The sequence below is a fragment of the Pantherophis guttatus genome, chromosome 8 (genome assembly GCF_059756535.1).
Source record: "Pantherophis guttatus breed Tessera chromosome 8, ASM5975653v1, whole genome shotgun sequence".
Taxonomy (NCBI): domain Eukaryota; kingdom Metazoa; phylum Chordata; class Lepidosauria; order Squamata; family Colubridae; genus Pantherophis; species Pantherophis guttatus.
In genome coordinates, this window is record NC_142070.1 from 70974510 (window position 1) to 70993270 (window position 18761).

General features: G+C 42.6%; 1 protein-coding gene across 2 annotated transcripts in view; it reads left to right on the forward strand.

The window, feature by feature from the left end:
- CORIN (corin, serine peptidase) overlaps window positions 1–18761 on the forward strand; it is a 106066-nt gene that overhangs the window by 61540 nt on the left and 25765 nt on the right. Inside the window, exons 6-12 of one of the 2 annotated variants that reach the window (XM_034411355.3) lie at window positions 1096–1209; window positions 1743–1850; window positions 5855–5965; window positions 7930–8046; window positions 13360–13467; window positions 16148–16379; window positions 18583–18728. In XM_034411355.3, coding sequence (XP_034267246.2) covers window positions 1096–1209; window positions 1743–1850; window positions 5855–5965; window positions 7930–8046; window positions 13360–13467; window positions 16148–16379; window positions 18583–18728 — 936 coding nt within the window. The remainder of the gene's footprint in view (window positions 1–1095; window positions 1210–1742; window positions 1851–5854; window positions 5966–7929; window positions 8047–13359; window positions 13468–16147; window positions 16380–18582; window positions 18729–18761) is intronic. The other variant, XM_087875299.1, reaches the window with a different exon arrangement.

Genomic DNA, 18761 nt, shown 5'->3' on the forward strand with positions numbered 1-18761 from the left:
TTGAATTCCATTTTGTTAGATAAGGCCCAGTGTAAATGCCATTGGTCTTCATCCAATTTATTATTCCACTATCACATATCCCCAGAGATTGACATAATCAGAGTAGGGTATTATTGGGATGTATGGCAACCGTACTTTTCGGAGTATAAGATGCACTCCTCCCCCCCACAAAGTGAGTGAAAATTGTGGTGCGTCATATACACCGAATGCTGCTGAAGCCCCCCCACCTGCCGGCCTCCACCCTTCAGCTGTTTTTGGCCTCTGCACATTGCATTTTCAGCCTCCGCATGCCTCATCTTTGGCCTCTGAATGTCGCATTCTCAGCTGGTTTCAGGCGGTGGGGATCAGCGGCGGCGAATGGGTTGTGCTGAATGGCCGCGGCAGCGGCGAACGGGCCACGGCGGAAGCAAATGGGTCGCGGCAAACAGGTCTTATTGAACGGGCCGCGGCAGTGCCAAACAGGCTGCGCCGAATGGGCCGCAGCGGCAGTAAACAGGTGGCAGTGGCAGTAAACAGGTGGCAGTAAACAGGTGGCGGCCAGATGAATACCGGATGGATGCTGGGAGGCAAAGGCAGATTTTTTTTTCTTGTTTTCCTCCCCCAAAAAGGTAGGCACGTCTTATAGTCTGGAGTGTCTTATACTCCGAAAAATACGGTAATATTCAATGTTCTATACAGAGCCATGGTGCCACAGTGGTTAGAATGCAGTACTGCAGGCTAACTCACTGCTCACTCCAAGAGTTCGATTCTGAGCGGCTCAAGTTTAACTTAGCTTAACCTTGAGGTTAAGGTTAAGCTTAACCTCATTTTTAGGCTCCTCCTAAAAATGAGGAGCCAGATTATTGGGGGCCATATGCGCACTCTAAACCTCTTAGAGAGGGATGTAAAGCAATGTGAAGCGGTATATATGTCTAAATGCTATTGTTAATGCTATAATCTTCCTTATCACGGTAAATGGGATATAATTTTAAATTGGACTTGCTAACAATTGGAGCTTGAGGTTATCTAATGTCCTTTCAAAGGAATGTTGGGAAGTATTTTTGGTTTTCAATCTAAGAAAAGCTATTATCCTGTACCTTATTTTTTGTTTTTCAGTACTTTGTGAAGAAGATGAAAGCTTCTTGTGCAGAACTGGGGTTTGTATCCCAAGGATTCTGCAGTGCAATGGCTTTAATGATTGTGATGATTGGAGCGATGAAATGCATTGCAGTAAGTTACCTAAGCGCATTAGACGATATATTAGTGCGAAAAACAACACTACAGCTATTAGAGTGAACTTGTACTCATCCACTGTATCTGTATAAGAGGTAGTCCTTGACTTACGACAGCAGTCATTAAATGAATCTGAGTTATGTGGTTGCTAAGTGAAACATGCAGTTGTAAGTCTGAATCTTTTCTCAGAAGAGGGCATGAGTAGGATCAAACAAAAATATTCTTTAATTTAGGAGGAAAGGCATCTGAAGGGGACTGTTTCAGCTGAATATGCACGTATGAAGTAAATGCACACAGAGACATTTCCCCACCCTCTCAAAGTCTGAAGTTATGTTCTGATTGGAAAGGGATTTGAGACGAAAGAAAGCATATCTTCCCACGATGCATTAATGTGTGGAATTATTTACCACAAGACGTAGTGGTGATATCAATTTTGATGCGTCTTTTGCTTGGGGGAATAGACTATCTTAGTTCAACCAAACTAAGCTTTTAAAAAAAATATTTATATATATATATATATTTTTTTGCAGATTGCAGTGAAGAGCTTTTCCGCTGCGACACTGGAAGATGCCTCAATTATACCTTTGTTTGTGATGGTTACGATGATTGTGGAGATCTTAGTGACGAACAGAATTGTGGTAAAGGAACAAATATATTTTAAAAACTTGGAGGAAGTGGTTTAATCCAGGGGTGAAATCCAAAATTTTTCTCTACCGGTTCTGTGGGCTTGGCATGGTGGGCGTGGCAGGGGAAGGATATTGCAAAATCTCCATTCCCACCCCACTCCAGGGAAAGGATACTGCAAAATCTCCATTCCTTCCCCACTCTAGGGCCAGCCAGAGGTGGTATTTGCCAGTTCTCCGAAATACTCAAAATTTCCGCTACCGGTTCTCCAGAACCTGTCAGAATCTGCTGAATTTCACCCCTGGTTTAATCCCAAAAGAGTCGGATACAGGCATTGTTACATAATATGCAGTACCACGGACAGCTATGTTTGTTCTAAAATCACAGCTCCCTCTTTCTAGATTCAATTCTGGAGCAGACAGAAGCCCAGAAGCAATAATTAGCATTATTTGATCATACAGATCAAAAGGTTTAAGCTTGTTTTTCATGTTCTCTGTGTACTATTCAGGTCTGAATGGGGAAGCCTATATACATTTATATAGATACTCTACAACCTGTAAGAAGTTTATAAGACTTATGGTAGCTATGTTATGTATTTAACATAATTGTTTATCAAAGTGATATACTATATTAATAAAAACTGGTAGCGGTGACGATATGATGTCACCGAACTGGTTCTGCCCCACCCTGCGCCCCCCCTACCCCCTCATTATTCTTACCTTTTATTTGGCCCCACCCCCAATCTATTGCTGCCTCCTGAGTCCCAGCTGATGGCTAGAGGGGAAAAAAACTATTTAAACTCTTGCCGCGGGGCTTCAAAGGGTCGCCCTACAGCTGATCAGTGTTAAAAGAAAACAAATGAGTAGACCTGTGCCTGCAAAAATAAATGGGTAGACCAGTGCCTGCAAAAATACATGAGTAGACCAGTGCTTGCAAAAAATAAATGGGTAGATTGGTACAGCTCTGCAAGCAGTTAAAAGTCTGGTAGACCAATACCTCTGCTAAATCCTAAATAACTGTCACATGACCATCAAGCCACGCCCACAAAATAAGCCATGCCCACAGAACCGGTAGTAAAAAAATTTAGAACCCACCCCTGCATAGCTTGCATAATCAAAATATTTACCAGCATTGAAAATCATGTATATATGCCTCATTAAAGGAAATTGGAAAGGCTTTATTCAAAATATCTACATGTTCAACCATGGAGGAACAAACAAGTAAAAATCAATATATGTCTTACACAGTTGAGTAAGACGTGCATGAGGATCAAGAGCTTTTCCTGTTTCCACTATTTAATAATATATATATTGTTTCCTGAAGAAATAAAGACTCTTTTGTCCTGCTAGACTTTGTAGCATAAACATTTGCAAGATAGGGATATCCTCTTCTAACATGGAAAATACATTGATTTTAATTCTTCATATCTTAGATCACTTAAAAATAATCTGCAGTAAAAAGTTCAGTGCTTACAACTGGGCAGGGGTTAAAATGCAGCCAGCTTCTCTACCGACTCGGAAGCGGGTGCGCCGTCCTCACATCGCGGTTTTGACCCTCTGCGCATACGAAGAAGGCTTTGCACATGCACAGAGGGTTTAAAAGCAGGACATGCTGCCGGCTCTCTGAACCTCACATCACCGGTGTTACCAGCATCCGCGAGCCGGATAGAACCGGATGGATTTCACCTCTGCAACTGGGTCTCCCAAACCCTTTTTCTTTCTGTTAAGTTTGCAATTCCACGTACTGTTTCCTGGTGCAATTTTGAGCTGCTGTTAATTGTATAGGAGAAAAAAACAAGTAGGAGTACTTGTATTCCCCACCCCACCCCATTTCCAATGAGTACTAACTTTTGATGAATGATGCAGACTCTGCATTGCTTGCTTTTAAAGGTGCCACTGTATTTCAGACTGTACTGTAGGGAATTCAAAGAGTTTGTTTTTCAAGGAACAGATCTTCAAGCATGAATGAAACTTTTTTTTTTATTGAAAAGTTTTTAAAAGTTTTACAAACATTTCCCCTTCCCCCTCCCTCCTCCCCTTCCAACTCTCCCCCCCCCACTTCCCAGAGCAAAATACAGGGTATAACATTTGACAATCATAAACTAACATAAGCTAATTATTTATAGCAGTGATAGCTAACCTTTTTGCCGTCACGTGCCAAAATTGGGCGGAGTGGGGGGGATTGCACACGTGTGTGCCCACACTCATAATTCAATGCGCCCCGTCCCCCCATGCATGCACGCATGACCCCCCCCCACTCTCCCCCCGGTAGGCCCATTTTTTGCCCTCCCCAGGCTCCAGAGGTTTTCTAGGAGCCTGTAGAGGGTGAAAATGGCCTTCCCCATCCCCCCGGAGGCCCTCCGGAGGCCCAGAAACAGCCCGTTTCCTGACTTCCGGTGGGCCTGGAAGGCCTGAAAATCAGCTGGCCGGCGCGCACATGCACTCGCGGGCCCACAGATATGGCTCTGTGTGCCACCTGTGGCACCCGTGCCATAGGTTCGCCATCACGGATCTATAGCCTCCTATCCCCCTCTTGAACTTTTAACTCCCCTTTTACTAAACTAAATTTAAGTACTTTATAAACTCTCTTTGATCATTCATAAGCTATTTGAAATTTTTTAGTCCGATATTTGCCTTGAATATAATCAATCCATCTTCTCCATTCTAACATATATTTCTCATTTGAATGGTCCTTTAAATATGCTGAAATTTCTGCCATTTCTGCTAAATTTACTACTTTTAATGTCCATTCTTGAATAGTGGGTAAATCTTCCTTCTTCCAGTACTGCGCCACCAAGAGTCTTGCTGCAGTTATTGGGTTCAAAATCAAATTAGTCTCTATAGCCGTACAATCCGTAATTATACCTAACAAAAACAACTGTGGAGTAAACTTTATCCTTTTTTTTTAGAATATTTTGAATAATCCACCATATTTTTATCCAAAATGCTTTAACTTTTTTACAAGTCCAGCAAACATGAAAATAAGTAGCATCAACACAATCACATCTCCAACATTTGGGTTGTAGGTTTGGGTACAAGCATGAATGAAACTTTTAAAGATAATAAGAACCACTTTCAAAAATGATAATTTTAGAAAAATCCGCAACTTTGAAAATGAGATATTATTGAGGTTGAAACAATTATTTTCACATTCTGTTGAATCTGGAATCATCATCATCTTTTAACAACCCCATAATCCCTCGTGGGCAACTGAATGGTGCTGAGTGTTTACTGGCCAGATGCCCTTCCTGTTGCCAGTACGGAGTTTTGTTCAGCAGATATATTCTCAATTGTGCCCAGAGAGAGAAATATCTGCCTCTACCTAGGATCGAACTCACAGCCTCCTGATTGTGAGGCAAGAGCTCCACCTCTAGGCCACTGCACCACTCCTGTTGAATCTGGAATATAAACTGAAAATTAGATTTAGCTAAAATGGTCCATTGAATTCTGGTCAATGTTGCTGCAACATGTTCTTAATGATTACACTTACCAGTAGTGGGTTCGGTCCGGTTCGGCCGAGCTGGTAGCGGTGACGATATGACATCATTCTCCCCCCCCACCGCCCTCCCACCCACCCACGTTATTCTTACCTTTTATTTGGTCCCACCCCCAATCTATTGCTGCCTCCTGAATCCAGCTGATGACTAGAGGGAAAAAAACTGTTTAAACTCTTGCCACGGGGCTTCAAAGGGTCGCCCTACAGCTGATCAGTGTTAAAAGCAAACAAATGAGTTGGGTCGTAAGTGCGAGGACTGGTCGTAAGTGCGAGGACCTTCCAGAAATGACTCTGACCAGCTAGCCATGCCCACCTAGTCACATGACCTCCAAGCCACACCCACAAAATAAGCCACACCCACAGAACCGGTAGTAAAAAAATTTAGAACCCACCCCTGACACTTACTGTACATCAGCGTTGACAACAGAGGAAGAGAATTTCTTAAGTCAGTGTCCTGCTAGCCAGTTTTTATACTAAGTAACGAAGAAATATCATCTCTGTTTATCGATGTTATCTATTAAAGATTGTAATCCAGTGACTCAGCATCAGTGTGGAGATGGGAGATGCATAACCATGGATTGGATCTGTGATGGTGATCCTGACTGCCTAGACAAATCAGATGAAACCAACTGTTGTAAGTTAGTTGATAGTTTGTGTTTTGATAACAGGCTGTTTAAGTGTAGTATCTTCGTGCTTGATATAGATTTCCTTGGGAATCTTATTTGAAGTATCTCATCCGGCATAATCGAAAAATATTCATTTCAATACAAAGTTTATATGTAAAATGCTACTTTGCTAAATTATCTTAGTAGTATAATGTTAATATGTACTATGTAGACCTCTTCCAAACCTATGATCCTATGATTATTCTTTGCTTGTGTGTATGCCTTTGAGTCAGTGTTGACTCTTGGCAATTACCTGGACAAGTCCCTGCAGTTTTCGTGGCAAGATTTTTGGAAGTGGTTGGCCACTGCCCAGTGGTGGGTTGTTCCTTGTTCTGTATGGTTCTTGCGAACCGGTAGTAAAAGTGGCGGAAGGCTCCGCCCACCCTCCCCGGACATCATCATGGATGATCTGTGCAGAAGCTTCTGTGCATGTGCAGATGCGCATGTGCGAGCGAAGCAATTCTGCGAACCGATAGTAAAGCTAAGTAGAACCCAGCCCTGCCACTGCCTCTTTCCCAATGCTGACCCAAAGTCACCTGCCTGACTTTGTGCTTAAGATGGGTCTAGAATTCACAGTCACCTGGGTCATGGCCTGGTGCTTAGCCACTGCATCAAACTGGCCCTTTGCTTATTTGTAATAGTGGTGAATATCTGTAGCTCAGGTGTAGGATGAGGATAAAGGTTCGTTCTCCGAGTTTTTGGGTTGGTTTTCAGCCCACAACCTCGGAGCACAAACCTTTCTCCTGTGTGGCTGTGAAATAGTCCAGGAATGGGTTGATACAGTCGGATCTGCCTAGAGACTGAGTCATAATCTTTTTGGCCACGCTCCATGTCTCTCTCTCAGGCTCGGTTTTCAACTCAGTCTACCTGAGAAGAGACATATTTGGCAGTTGCGGCATTTCAAACCATTCCTGGACTATTCTGGACTCTAGGTTTTTTTTTCTGCATTCGAGTTGCCTGTCACCTTGTTGCGATTCATGCTGGCCAATTCAGCCTTGGCTGACAATGCCGCCGACGCCTTTCTACGGCTCCACGAGGCCAGCTGTCAAGCGGCCCGGACCTTTGAGCCACGCAGCCAGTGGTGGGTTGCTCCCGGTTCCCAAGAACTGGTAGTAAAAAATTTTAGTAGTTCGGAGAACCGGTAATAACATTGGCTGGCCATGCCCCCGAACCGGTCTCCAACCCAGTCGCCGCTTGCTTACCCCGCCCGCCTCATCAGAGGCTTTTTTAAAAAACTTTTAAAAGCATTTTTTTCTACAACCTCTTCGGCTGCAAAAAATGCTTTTAAAAGTTAAAAAAAAGGCTCTGATGATCACACAGCTCAGCTGGGATCTTCAGAGGCTCCTGAAAACATTTTTTCTGCAACCTCTTCAGCCAAGGAGGTTGTAGGAAAAAAAATCCCTTTAAAAACCTCTGGCGATCCCAGAAGATTTGCCTGATCATCAGAAGCTTCTAAAAGCATGTTTTCCTGCAACCTCTCCAGTCGAAGAGGTTGTAGGAGAAAAAAATCCCTTTAAAAGCCTCTGGCAATCCCAGATGACTTACCAGATCGTCAGAGGCTTCTAAAAGCATTTTTTTCTGCAACCTCTTAAGGTTGTAGAAATAATGCTTTTAAAAGTAAATAATAAAAAAAAAGTTGGCCACACCCACCCAGTCACATTACCCCCCAGGCCACGCCCACAGAACCGGTAGTAAAAAAATTTAGAACCCACCCCTGCACGCGGCCAATCGCTGCCATCGAGCCACACACCCCCTCCTCATTATAATCAGCTTTTCTTATTTCCTCATTATTTTAATAGTGTAACAGAAATATCCTATTTGCATCCTATTTTGTATTTGTAGGTTTTCTGTCATATCCACATATGAATGAAGTAAGCCATTGTAATTTATGAGAAATGAAAAGTCTATAAAGTGATCGTCTTCTTGTTTCCAGCATGCCATAGCCAAGGACTGGTGGAATGCAGAAACGGTCAGTGTGTTCCTAGTGCTTTCCAGTGTGATGGAGACAATGATTGCAAGGACGGAAGTGATGAAGAGAATTGCGGTGGAAGTAAGGGCATAATACTTATATCGTTTTCCCTACTCAGATTGCTGGAGAAAAGATCTAAGACAGGGGTGTCAAACTCACATCATCATGGTGGTGTCACATGATGTATTGGGACTTTTCCCCCCCCCTTTGCTAAACCGGGCATGGGTGTGGCCAGCGCGTGACGCATCCGGCCCACAGGCTGGGATTTAAGAGCTTCTTTTGGCAAATAAGATTTATTTTGTTCTATGGATTCTTTTGAGGGTGGTGGCGCAGATTGTTCGTTTGATAAGTACCCCAGTGTTCATGTGCTGAGAACACAAGATATTGTGAGAACGTCATATGGGTTTGAAGTCTAATAATACTTCTGCAGAAAGTCACCGTTTTTCTATGTACCGTTGTTATGATTTATTCCTTCTTGCCTATACAGGGTTTCTATTTATTTTAGGGAAAATCTGTCTCGCCCTTTCTCCCCTGCCCACTTTGTTTCTTTTATTGCATGATAGCACTATAATTATTTCAATACATTTCAATGCATTGATGTTTATATAATGTGTTTAAAAGTATTAACTTTCTGTTATTTAAAAAGCTTAAAGTATTAAAAATAAAAAAAGAGAATAGTAAATATTTTATCAGTATCAATTGCCATTTGGGGTGTCACATTACAATTATATGACTATATTTAACTTTCCATCCACAGTTGACTATAAGATAAAAAAAAGAAAGAATGACTGCTATCACATCAAAGTATTAGTTACACGAGAATAGTTTCAGTCTTGAATTAAGTTCTTCATTCACTGTGTCTCTCTCTGTGTATATATATATTGATAAAAGGAAATAATAAATAGATAAAGCAGTGTAATCAAAGTTAAATACTTAAAAGTCAAAATACCTAAAATACCAAAGAAGGTAATAACAATTTTAACAAAAAGAAAGAAAAGAAGAAAAAAAAAAACCTATTGATTTCTGTCTCACTTTTTTTAATGCACTACACTACACTATATATACAGTTTTGCCATCGCTGTGTATCCTCCAAGTTTAAGTTCCAAGTCAGATGTTGTCTGGATTATATTATTCTTCCAGGCTTGAACAAATTTCCAATGGAAGAGAATATGTGTAGCTCAGGGTTGCTCAGTCTTAGTGTATTTGACTAGATTGTGTATGTTGTTTAGTACTGCTCCCATTGTCAATTCTGAAGCGAACCTGGCTGAAGCCATTTTGTGCTGCCTCACAGTTGCCACAGAGCCTGAGAAAGGGAAGGGAGGGGGAAAAGTGGATAGCCCAGCTAACAGTCAAAACAAAAAGTTTTCCTGTGGGAACCAAGGTCATCGTGACAGGTGGCTGGTGAAGGAGGAGAGGAGCCTGCCAACTATATTCATTGGACAATGTGACTGGTGACACCTGGGAGGGTTTTACTCTTTTAATTAGGTGAAAACTGGTTTTCACCGGCTGTGCCGATATGATGTATCCAATAAACATGTTCTTTGAGGAATCTACGTGCCTCAGAATTCTGCTTTCAGTGGGTGTGTTACTTGAAACGCTGACACCCGTGACTCACATCTCATAGAAGGGGGACAATATTCTATGACACCCCCCCTAAAATGCCTCCAGAAAAATCACAGACATAAAAGCAGAAGAAGACATTATGATTTCATTCAATGTCTCAGCACTTTTTAAATCCGTAGATCCACAGCTAGCCAAAGAATCCATGACAGCAATACTATATAACATACCTGACCTAATTATATCCACTAAAATAGAAATTTCCAGAATCAGGCACTTCATCAGTCTCTGCTTCATTATTTACCTTCAGCTTGATGAACAAATATGCTTTTTTAAAAAAGCACCTTTGGGACAATCGTGTTCTGGAAGACTGAGAATCGCCATTCTTAAGTACATCTTAACATGTACTTATTCCATTTTCACTTTTTTTCACATTTGCACTTTCTTTCATGTCTCCTCAACCCTGTTTTACCTCCCCCCACCCCCCGGGCCCCCATGAAATGCTGTGTTGAGTTTTGATATCTGCCTAGTAAATTTCCCAGGAGGATTGGTAGCTCATGCTCTTTTTGGGCATCAACATGTGTCGGGGGGGAAAAAAACCTGTTCAGCCAGAACTGGTAAGCAGTTTTGTAGTCCTATCTGCAGCAGTGGTGGGATTCAACCGGTCAGACTGGGTTCGGACGAACTGGTAGCTCCAACGATCAGCTGGGAGCGAACCGGTTTGCCCCAAAAATCAGATGGCTCCACCCGCCTGCCCACGCTGTTTTCCTTTCTTTATCTCCTCAGCTGATTCGCGTGGCAAAGCCGATTGCCGCGCAAATCAGCTGTGTTACTACTCCAACGAAACCCGGAAGTGAAGATTTGTTCAAACTGCGCAAGTGCACGGAAAGCGCGCAATCACCGAACTGGTTGTTAAGCTGGGAGGATCCTACCACTGATCTGCAGAAGTTCCTGCTGTACCACCTCCTTTGTTCCATGCTCATGTGAGGTCCCAGAAGTTTCCCCGAGCCACTGAGATGCCAAAGAGAATGAGACTCGAGACAAGGCTTGCAAAAATAACCGCTTTTTATTCTTTGGCCAAAGCAAAAGAGCTCGGTGATACTATTTCCAAAACACAGGCAAAAGCATGGAAGGAATAGCCACACCTCTGCGAGAATGGCTCAGAATATTATATACATTTTACCCCATTAGAAACAAAGTTTACCCAATCAGAGACAAAGGTTCGTTACCAATGTGGTATTTAAAGCGTTCTTTGTTCAGGCCCCTGTCTCTGTCCACCTTCTCTATGGAACATTCCAGCAGAATGGTTCAGGAGTCAGAATTTATGAGGCAGGAAAACTCCCTACTCTGGTTCCTTTATCTATGGGGCCTGATATTCCTGGGTAACAGTTTCTTCTATATTTTCAAGGATGTGCCTAGCTTTTGAAGCCGAGACCGAGGTATGGCTTGGTGGGCGTGGCAGGGGAAGGATACTGCAAAATCTCCATTCCCACCCCACTCCAGGGGAAGGATACTGCAAAATCCCCATTCCCTCCCCACTCCTGGGGGAAGGACATTGCAAAATCTCCCTTCCCACCCCACTCTGGGGCCAGCCAGAGGTGGTATTTGCCGGTTCTCCGAACTGCTCAAAATTTCTGCTACCGGTTCTCCAGAACCTGTCAGTTTTAGTTTTTAGTTTTTATTAAATTTGTATACCGCCCTACTCCCAAAGGACTCAGGGCGGTGAACAGCCAGAAATAAAACATGTAGATACAAAATTTAAAATAGAGATAAAACAAATTAAATAAATTTGGCTGAACCATTTTAAAACCCCAATAATTTAAAACCAAATTTAAAATTCCCATTTAAAAAGAGGAAAATTTAGGTCAGGCCAGCTTGATGAAATAGGAACGTCTTAAGGGCGCCATTTTAAGCGTCTTAAGCGTCAGAACCTGCTGAAGAGCACTCCTGCTAACAACTGATTTCTAACAGTATGCAATAATATAAGCAGAAGCCAATAATAAAGCTTAATTCCTAATAAATGATTTCTAGCAGTGTATCGTATCAGAAACAAACAGCAAATATTGGTTTGATCACTATGCTTCTTCACTCAGATGAGGCTCATTTATGAAGGCCCTGGGCTAAAACAAGCAAAGATTACTTGCAAAACTCAACAGGCACCAATTCCCACATCCATATATGCAGGGGTGGGTTCTAAATTTTTTTACTACCAGTACTGTGGGAGTGACTTATTTTGTGGGCGTGGCTTGATGGTCATGTGACAGTGGGTGTGGCTTGATGGTCATGTGACAGTGGGCGTGGCCAACTCAATGTCACTCACGTCAAGGGATGCCTCGCCTGGCCCATCCCCTCCCAGCCATTCCTTGTCACACCCAGCCTCAACGTATCTATAGTTCTGTAAAAATGTTGTTCACCAGTTTTCACTTTATTATCTACATACTATAGATGGACTTTCGTGGACCACTGAAAGGAGGAAATGGCTCACATGCTTTGCCCAAGAGTGTGATAGGCAACAGGCTTTTAAGGGACTGCCAGAAAGAAGGGGGGGGGCAATGTATTTTCCAAAGCACCAAAAGGCAAAAAGAGAAGCAAAGGATGGGAACTGAATAAAGAGAGAAGCAACTCAGAACTAAGGAGAAATTTCCTGACAGTGTGAACCAATATAGGTGCAGAAATATTTCAGTCATAATTTCACATATAAAATAGCCATTCGTGTAATACAATCTGCATATTGTTCAAAACAATCATTAGTATTATGGCTGATGTTTGACTGATGATGTCAAGACCTTTTTATTCCATCAGGCTGGCCTGGCCTAATTTTTCCCTTTTTAAAACGCAAATTTTAATTCGTTCTTAATTTATTGGGGTGTTTTAAATCTGTCTTCGGCCAAATTGTTTAATTCGGTTTTGTTCTGTTTTTAAATTTTGTATTTATGTGTTTTTATCTTGTGGCTGTTCACCGCCCTGAGTCCTTCGGGAGTAGGGTGGTATAATAATAATAATAATAATTTTATTTCTATACTGCCCTTCTCCCGAAGGACTCAGGGCGGTGTACAGCCAATTTAAAAACACAAGACACAACAATAATTAAAAATTAAAATAATTAAATAGATTTGGCCGATTTAAAACCCCCAAAATTAAAATACCCCAATTTAAAATTATTATATTGACAGCCCTGCCTGGCGGAACAACAGGGTCTTCAGTGCGCAGCGGAACACCCGGAGGTCGGAGATCTTACGTATTTCTGGGGCCAGTTCATTCCACAGGGTTGGGGCTCCCACAGAGAAGGCCCTCCCCCTGGGTGTCGCCAGCCGACATAACTTGGCTGATGGCACCCTGAGGAGACCTTCTCTGTGGGAACGGACTGGTCGGTGGGAGGCTATTGGTGGCAGAAGACGGTCTCGAAGGTACCCGGGTCCTGTGCCATGGAGCGCTTTAAAGGTGGTAACCAACACCTTGAATCGCACCCGGAAGACCACTGGGAGCCAGTGCAGCTCGCGCAGGAGGGGTGTCACGCGGGCACAACGAGGTGCGCCCATAACCACCCGCGCGGCCGCATTCTGGACCAGCTGGAGCCTCCGAGTGCTCTTCAAGGGGAGCCCCATGTAGAGAGCATTACAATAGTCCAGCCGGGAGGTGAATCAAATAAACTAAAGTAAACTAAACTAACAGCAAGCCTAAAAGTCAAAGATTACAAGAGTGCTTCTTTCTCTGTATGTATACAAAACACCACATACCAGGGATAGCATATTAAGATGGACTTACCATGGCTATTGTGTTCCTATGATATAATTCACCAATAGAGATAAGATTTTATTGTTGTTGTCGTCCTAGGCCAAAGATTATGCCATGAAAGAGATCAGAAGTGTAATTCAACTTCCTGTGCTGGTCCTTGTAGCCATTCCCCTCTCTGTGACGTGAATAACAGCCAAGGGAACTGCAGTGAGTAGCACTATCGCTTTGTGATTTTATAAAAGGTTTTTTAAAAGGAAGAGATGTAAAATACGAAAAAGAAAGAAATCATAATGAAAGCTAAAAGAAGGAAACAAACCGAAAAGACATAAAAAAGAAAGAAGTAGCTTCTGTTCTTTACAGCAGTGGTCACCAAGCGGTGGTCCGCGAGAAAATTTTGGTGGTCCGCAGAAAAATTATTTGCATTTTTTATATTGCACTAAATCAGGGGTCCTCAAACTACGGCCCCTGGGACAGATACGTGCAATGAACGTTTGTGTTGCTGCAGAGTGTCTCCCCCTTTGGGGTCCTTTTGTGTGGTTCGGAGGGGGGCAGAAATTCCAACTTGGGGTCTGTTTCAGTCTCCTGGTGTGGGGCTTTGGGCGAAGGCTGGAGGGAAGCGTCACTGGTGGCAAAGCCGGAGGGCTTTCTTCCAGGGGGACTGCATCATGGCTTGGAACTGGCTGACCATCTCAGCCCGCTGAGCCTCCAGGCGCCAGTACCTGGCCTTGCACTCCCGCAGGTCTTCCCTCTGCTTGGAAAGCCTATGCTCGTAGTCCTGAATGAGGTGCTTCTGCTGAGCCTCCTTCTCGGCCAGATCCAATTTGAACTGAGCCAGCTGTTTTGCCAACTCTTTCTCACGGTGGCTACTTAGCTCCAACAACTGCTTCCCGTTGGGGCCTTAAGGAGCCCAGGCAGGCAGGCGAGGAGTGGGTGGGAGGGGAGAGGCGAGTAAAGGCTGGCGAGGCACCCCTTGATGTGAGTGACATCGAGTTGGCCATGACCACCCAGTCACATGACCACCTAGCCATGTCCACCCAGCCGGTCATGAGGCAGATCATATTAGTGATCCGTGGGATTTAAAATTATGAATTTAGTGGTCCCTGAGGTCCGAAAGGTTGGGGATCCCTGCTTTACAGCGCTTAGAATTATATATAAATTTATCTCTTAATCCATGGTTACATTATAACACTTCCTCCTATAATCTTCCCTCTATAATTATCAAAATCATAAAACCATAAATTCCTTGTTTTCTGTTTCACGTAAAAAAAAAAATCTCTCTAAAGGATTTTCAGCCAGCAATAAACATAGATATTGTCTTTTCTCCGATCAAAGGAATTGATTCAGACATATGAGCGAGTTCCATCACAAAGTATTGCTTTTTGAATTGTTTCCTCTTCTGTACACTTTCTAATAGCCTCTGTGTTTCTGTTACTGGCACTGGCGCACTTTCAGAAAATATGTTTATTTGTGAGGATTAGTTGTCATGTATCACACAAATGAAATAGTTTTGATTCGATCAGACAAAAAAAGCCAAGTGTCACATGTTTACTGCATCTAAAAAGATGTACTGTTTGTGTGCATCTTTCCCAAATTTTTATCTTCACATGCTTCCTTCATGTCCTTTCTCCCAACTGGGCTTTCCTTGTTTCACAGTTTCTCAAAATACATTACACAAGAATGAACAAGTCAGCTGTGAAAGCTGCTCCCTGAATCTGCACCCTTGTTCATTTCAACCTAATGTGATTCAAGCAAGAAATTGAAGTTAATACACAGTAGAATTTGATAGGTCTCCCATTTTTCTTACTTTGTACCCGTGTTTTCCCGAAAATAAAACCCTGTCTTATATTTTTTTTGAACCCCGAAATAAGCGCTTGGCCTTATTTTTGGGGATGTCTTATTATTTTGGGGCGCGTGGAGCAAGATGGGGCTCCTCTTGCTATCTTACCTGATTTCCAGCTCTGCGTTTAAATATTTTTGGGGAGGGCTTATTTTCAGGGGGGGAGGCTTATTTTAGTCCATGCGCTCAAAAGCCCGATTGGGCTTATTATCAGGGGATGTCTTATTTGTGGGAAAACAGAGTAGGTTTTCTGGTGGTGGTCCTTATGGGGCGGGGTGTAGAAAAATTCATTGCATCAAAGAGAAAATAGTTGTTAGGCAGGTTTCTCTCCTTTGTAAGATTCCTTGTATGTATTATGATCAGGGGTGGGTTCTACTTATCTACGAGACCGCCTTCTGCCACCGATAGCCTCCCACCAACCAGTTCGCTCCCACAGAGAGGGACTCCTCAGGGTGCCGTCAGCCAAATTATGTCGGTTGGCGACACCCAGGGGGACAGCCTTCTCTGTGGGGGCACCTGCCCTTTGGAATGAACTGCCCCCGGACATACGCAAGATCTCTGACCTCCGAGTTTTCCGCTGTGCTCTTAAGACCCTGCTCTTCCGACAGGCAGGGCTAGCTTCATAATTGAGTTTTAAATTCGGAATTCTTAAATTTTTGGGTTTTTTAGCCAATTGGCCTTGAATGTAATACTTTTAATAATTTTTAAATTTAAATTGTGATAATTGTATTGTGTTTTTACCTGGCTGTACACCGCCCCGAGTCCTTCGGGAGAGGGGTGGTATAGAAATAAAATTATCCTATCCTATCCTATCCTACCTTTACTACCGGTTCGCATCGTGCCTGCGCACACTCTTCTGTGCATGTGCAGATCACTTATAATGAAGTCTGGGTCAGTGGGCGGAGCCTCCTGCCGGTTTTATTACCGGTTCTTGCGAACCGGTCCAAACCACGGGCAACCCACCACTGATTATGATTCTTGAAATTATCATATAAGTCTAGAGTAATTGTTTGTGTATTGTTAAATCCATTTCTGTTTTATTCTGCCCAGGTCAATGTGAACACATCACGCTGGAATTGTGCCTGAACCTGCCGTACAATTATACGCATTACCCCAACTATTTAGGCCATCGGACGCAGAAGGAAGCCTCTGTTAGCTGGGAGTCTTCTCTTTTCCCAGCCTTGGTCCAAACGAACTGTTATAAATACCTGATGTTTTTTGCCTGTACCATCTTAGTGCCAAAATGTGATTTTCAAACAAATGAACGTATCCCACCATGCAGGTAACGTGCTATATTATTTTTGCTCTAAAATAAATCAACAAACAAAACACAATAACATGTAAATTATAGCTAGCTGATCCAGCAGGGTGATTCTTGCATTCTTTCTGGTTCTGCCTTTATTGTACTTTAATTAATTTCTTTGGCTTTCAGTATATAGTTCTGTTCTGCCCCAGCTCTGGATTCCCGAGGATATTGACACACACCAATGGTCCTTATCAAATTTATTAAGAATAAACCAAAGTCCGGCAAAGGTTGGCAACCAGTCCAGAAAACAAGATACGATAAGACTTTTCCAAAAATGCTCTGATGATAATTACAAGTTGTTTCCAGCAAGAAACTTACTAACGGCGTGTGACTTAAATAGGCTAAGGGAGTGGCCAATTATCCTCAAGCCTTACTCTAGAGGAGACCTCCTCCTCCTGAGTAGCCACTCCTGCCTTTTGGCAGCCCTGCGTGCTCGAGCATTGAGAATAGGCTCCTCCACTTCGCTCTCTCTACTTGAAGGAGCCTCTGGAGGTTCTGAAGGCCCTGGCTGAGTCTCTGCCTCTGGCACCACATCCTCTACAGCCTCCTCGCTGTCCGACTCGAGTGCTGGCTGTGCAGGCTGCTGGTGCGACACCACACCAGCCTCCTCGTCGTCGGGATCAGCCACGATCCGCACAGGCCGCTGGCGGGCCATAACAAGTTCCTTATTTTCAATCTTTTTTAGCATTTTCAGCAGGGGCAACTTGTGCCATTATTGTGATGCCATCACAATGTCTGTTCCATACTTTTTCTCCTTCATGGCCAATATTATTGTCCCAAAGGTGCTTTTTCAAGAGGCAACTGGACTTTCTGGTTTTTCTTTGAAGACGTTTCGCTTCTCATCCAAGAAGCTGAAGAAGCTTCTTGGATGAGAAGCGAAACGTCTTCAAAAAAAAAAACGAGAAAATCCAGTCGCCTCTTGAAAAAGCATTTTTGGGATAACCATGACCTGGATGACTGAGAATCTCCATAGACATTTGCCAATGTTATTATTGGGACTGTGCAAGTGGAATCAACCAAATCTCCCATCTTTTTTCTTTTGGAAGGCAGAACGCAATTATTTGAAATCTCTATTTTGGCTCTCCAAAGGGGCCAATAGAAGCAGCAGCAGCAACAACGAATATTTATAAACACTCATAAATTAAGTCAGCACAGTTTCGGAGAACCAATGATGAACAAGAACTCAAAACAGATCACGGAGTAAAGAACAATCCACTCTCATCGATAGCATCTCTAAGGAACATGTTTTAAAATTAGCATGCTGCTTATGGAAATAGGAAATGCAGTTTCCTCTTTGGTTTCCATCTAAAAACGCAAGTGCTGATTTAATATCATTTGTGAGCCAGCACCTGACAATGCCTAAGCAAGCTATTAAGGAGGTTTACGAGAGTTCAGAGCTCTTGTGAGTTTGGAGGTCTTCTTACCCCTTCAGATGAGAGGGAATAATTTGGTTGTGAAAAATATAGAATAGTTTTCAACAACAATTTATTTATTTATTTATTAGTTCGATTTATATGCCGCCCTTTCTCCGGAGACTCAAGGCGGCTTACAATGCATTAAGCAATAGCCTTCATACTTTTGTATATACTTGCTTAGTAGGGCTTTCGGCCCTATTTCCCTCGACTTACAACCACAATTGAGTCCAACATTTATGTTGCTAAGAGAAACATTTGTTAAGGGGGTTTGCCCCATTTTACAAACTTTCTTGCCAAAATTGTTAAATGAATCACTGGAGTTGTTAAGTTAGGAACATGATAGTTAAACAAATCCGGTTTCCCAATTTACTTCCATTAGTCAGAAAGTCGCAAGAGGGATCACATGATCTGAGATCACTGCAACTGTTATAAATATGAATCAGTGGCCAAGTGTTTGAATTTTGATCATGTAACCATGGAGACGCTGTAATGGTAATATAAGTGTGAAAAACGATCATAAGCTGCTTTTTTCAGTTCCGTTGTAACTGTGAATGGTCACTAAATGAACTGTGTTGGTGTTTGTTAACACAAACTTGCGTTTGTGTATGTTAATACATATTTTTCTAATATACGACTTTTAAGTTATCTGGTTTTAGTGGGACTTGCTATATGTATATGAATATTTGTGGATATTCGTTTTTTACCTATTTCCCACTTTCTTTCCTCCTCCTTCCTTCTCCCTTCGTTCTTCTTGATCTTCTCAGGACTCTTTGTGAGCAGTCCAAAGAACGTTGTGAATCTGTCCTTGGAATTGTGGGTTTACAGTGGCCGGAGGATACCGATTGTGCTCAGTTCCCAGAAGAAAATTCAGACAATCGAACTTGCCTCATGCCGGATGATAATGTAGAAGGTTATTTATATTTCTCAACTTTTAACAGAATAA